The following is a 3,832-nucleotide window of genomic DNA, read 5'->3' on the forward strand; positions in this document are numbered from 1 at the left end:
GCTGCCCTTAGGAAACATAATCAGGAAACATAGCATTAACTTTCACTGTTATGCAGATGATACACAGCTGTATTTATCCATTAAACCTGACCAGAATGACCACCTAGAGAAACTGAATTCATGCATCAGAGACATTAAGACCTGGATGACAATTAATTACCTCCTCCTGAACCCAGAAAAAACTGAGGTCATGATACTGGGTCCTAAACACCTGAGAGATGCTCTCTCAGATCAGATAGTCTCCTTGGATGGTGTAAATGTTGCCTCCAATTCTTCAGTCAGAAACTTAGGGGTTTTATTTGACCAGGATTTATCATTTAAGGCTCACATATCTCAAGCTTGTAAAACTGCATTTTTTCATCTACGTAATATAGCCAGGATCAGGAATATGTTATCTAAAAGTGACGCTGAAAAACTCATCCATGCATTTGTTACGTCTAGACTGGATTACTGTAACTCTTTACTAATAGCATGCCCGAAAAGTTCTTTAAAAAGTTTTCAGCTTGTCCAGAATGCAGCAGCAAGATTGTTAGCAGGAACTAGTAGAAGAGAACACATCACTCCTGTGTTAGCTTCTCTCCACTGGCTACCAGTTGAATCCAGGATCAAGTTCAAAATCCTCCTGTTAACCTATAAGGCTCTGAATGGTGTGGCCCCATCCTATATTAGAGATCTCATAGTTCCTTACCAACCAGTCAGAACACTTCGTTCACAAAATGCTGGACTGCTTGTAGTTCCTAGAATTTCTAAAAGTACAGTTGGAGGTAGAACCTTCAGCCATCAAGCCCCTGTTCTATGGAATAAGCTCCCAGCTCATGTCAGAGAGGCCAGCACAGTTTCTACCTTCAAAACTAGCCTTAAAACATTCCTCTTTGGACAGGCGTTCTGCCAGGCTAGCTAGTAATCAGAGAATATTCCCTCTCATGTGGTCCTTGTGAGGCTAGATTAATAAATTAATATTGATGCGTTTAAATATAAATTTAGATTTTCCATCAGCGTTATTTTTCAGATCAGCTCTGGGGTTCTGTTCTCTATTCTCATCTACTTCTCCTCTCTTCTATTCTTTATTATTTATTGTATTTAGTTCTCCATGCTTTTGTTGGTGCAGTTCCATTCACATGTTGTTCTTCTTTCCCACTCTCCTCTGGGGAGCGGGAGAGATTTCAGATCCCCGGTGGATCGCCCACGCTCCCACTCTTGGCCGTGGACCACGCCCCCGACACCATCCTGCATCTCTGAGTGAGAGTGATTCCTGCTGGGTCATCTCCCTCCTGGTCGTGGACTGCACTTCTGCTTCATCTTGACTATGGACTTCATCATCACTCGTCCCTCAGCTTTATCTGAATGAACTCTTAGATTCGTAGTTGTAGAAGCTAATCTTTCTTTAACTGTTCTGGTATCGCCTGTCCGTCCTGGGATAGGATCTCTCCTTCATGTGGGAATCCCTAAGGTTTCTTCTTTTTTCCTGACTCAGGTTTTTTTAGGAGTTTTTCCTTACCGGGAGGGAGGGTCTAAGGGCAGGGATAACCAGTTTATGTAGTCTGTTTAGTTTTTAACAATTGTTTATATTTTGAAGCCCAATGAGGCAAATCTCTTTGTGATTTTGGGCTATATAAATAAAATTGAATTGAATTGAATTGAATTGAAATGTTTCTTTGTAACCAACTGTTTCAAATATTTTGTTTTTTGTCAATTATTGATTGAATATTAGTATTCTATCTATACTTATTATTTGTATTAATCATTATTCCTCAGTATTGCGTTTAATTTTTTACGGGGATATCATAAATTTGAGTTTCTTTGGTATCATGGATTATAATTATTTCACATTTGTTCTTGTTTAATTCAGACCTGAAGCTTGGCAGAATAAACACAGATTTTTCTTCACATTTTGGAATCTGTTTATTGCAGGAGTTACGTTCTACAAATAACTGGTGACGGTGAAATCCGTGAATTAGGATTATAGATGTTAAACTCTTCACTACACACGTTCTACACTCAGACATTTTCAGACTTTTCTCTAGTTTAAACTCTCAAAGCTTAAACAAAATAAGTCAGGATTATAGAATGAAAACAAAGATCTGATCGTGATCAAAGATTCATAGAGATCAGGATGTTTCTGTACAGGAGATAGCACGGAGGAGATTGATTGACAAGCTCTCCAGCCTATCAGGACGCAGAACAGGGTTCACTGTTTAAAGAAAGAAGCAGCAGCACGATCGCTCTGAAAGAATCAACCAGACCAAAAGGTGAGAGCTCTGGATTCTGTTGACCGGATCTGGGGGTTCGGGGGGGTAGTAAACTCACGTTCTGTGAGGGTCTCAATCATGTGGCCAGATTGAAAAATAAAAAAAAATCAGGGGGCTGATGGTGTTTAGGGGCCGGGTCAAATGTGATGTAAATGTGAGTCCTTTTTTAGACTATGACATTCTGAAAGACACATTTGAAAATTCATTTACTTATTTTACAAAAGAGGTTAATTTTAATAAAAACATCTTTAATTTGTAACCACTGAAATGTCAGAAATTATTGTTGGAAGACAAAGATGTAACTTAAAGTTCTTGGTAGAAAATGCTCCTAACCTTCCACCATAATGAACTGAGAGTTGCTTCAATTCAGCTTCATAGAACTGTTCAACCTGAAAACGTCCTTTCAGTCTAAACTCAGGATTTCAGCAGAAACTGCTGCTTAAAACGGGACCTGCTGCTGTTCCTGCTGTCATTCCTGTGGTTGGAGTTTTATTCTGTTCTGTGGTTGATGATGTTTCTGCTGTTTGTCCTGTTCTGTTGCTCATTCGTTTCCTGTAGTTTCCAATGGTTGTTCTGCTGGTGCTGCTCTTCTCACTCCTGTTTCTTTGGTCCTGATGTTGTTCTTGCTGTTTCGGTTGATGTTTTCTCTACTGTTGTTGGTGTTGCTTTTTCTGCAGTTCAGATGACGCATTCAGCCAAAAGTCTGGAAGCCAGTCGGCTCTTAAGACTCTGGAGGTGTTGAGAAACACAGAGGGGATGTGATGGAGAACAAGTGGAACTTCCTTCTCAGAAGATCCCAGCCGTCTTCTCAGAAAACATTAGGTTCAGTCTGGATCTGCAGAACTCTCCAGCTCGGTCCCGCTGTGGTCAGATGGCGCAGGTCACAGCGGCGTCCTCCACGTGGCCACAGTTAGTTTTGCCCCAGCCGGAAAACGTGCACTGATGGATGGTATCTTCAGCCCCTGTGCACGCCACATCGTCCATCCAGATCAAACCGGATCCTGCACACAAGCACAGTCAGGCTGTGGTTCAGCAACACGAAAACAGAACACCCCCATACCACCAACACACACCAAAAGTTGAAGATCTTCAACTTTCACTTGGAATAATGGAAATAAAAAATTGCTGCACTATTTTTTGTATAAAAAGCTAACATAAAATTAAAACTAGGGATGTAACAGATTACAGAACTCACGGTTCAGATCGTGTCCCGGTTTTAGGGTCACATTTTAAATCATATCATGGTTTTAGAGTCACAGTTTGGATCATATCATGGTTTTAGAGTCACAGTTTGGATCATATCATGGTTTTAGAGTCACAGCTTGGATCATATTATGGTTTTAGGGTCATGGTTTGGATCATATCATGGTTTTAGGGTCATGGTTTGGATCATATCATGGTTTTAGGGGCATGGTTTGGATCATATTATGGTTTTAGGGTCACATTTTAAATCATATCATGGTTTTAGGGTCACAGTTTGGATCATATCATGGTTTTAGGGTCACAGTTTGGATCATATCATGGTTTTAGAGTCACAATTTGGATCATATCATGGTTTTAGGGTCATGGTTTGGATCATATTA

The 3,832-nt window shown here is 40.2% G+C and overlaps 1 protein-coding gene across 1 annotated transcript in view; it reads right to left on the reverse strand.

Annotated features, from left to right (window-relative positions):
• Positions 1–2,476: 2,476 nt before the first annotated feature.
• Positions 2,477–3,832, reverse strand: part of scara5 (scavenger receptor class A, member 5 (putative)) — a gene marked incomplete in the record, with an annotated part of 46,459 nt that continues 45,103 nt past the window's right edge. Inside the window, 1 exon segment of the mRNA XM_024264018.1 lies at positions 2,477–3,250. Within this exon segment, the coding sequence (XP_024119786.1) occupies positions 3,117–3,250 (134 nt within the window).

The sequence above is a fragment of the Oryzias melastigma genome, linkage group LG15, assembly GCF_002922805.2.
Source record: "Oryzias melastigma strain HK-1 linkage group LG15, ASM292280v2, whole genome shotgun sequence".
Taxonomy (NCBI): domain Eukaryota; kingdom Metazoa; phylum Chordata; class Actinopteri; order Beloniformes; family Adrianichthyidae; genus Oryzias; species Oryzias melastigma.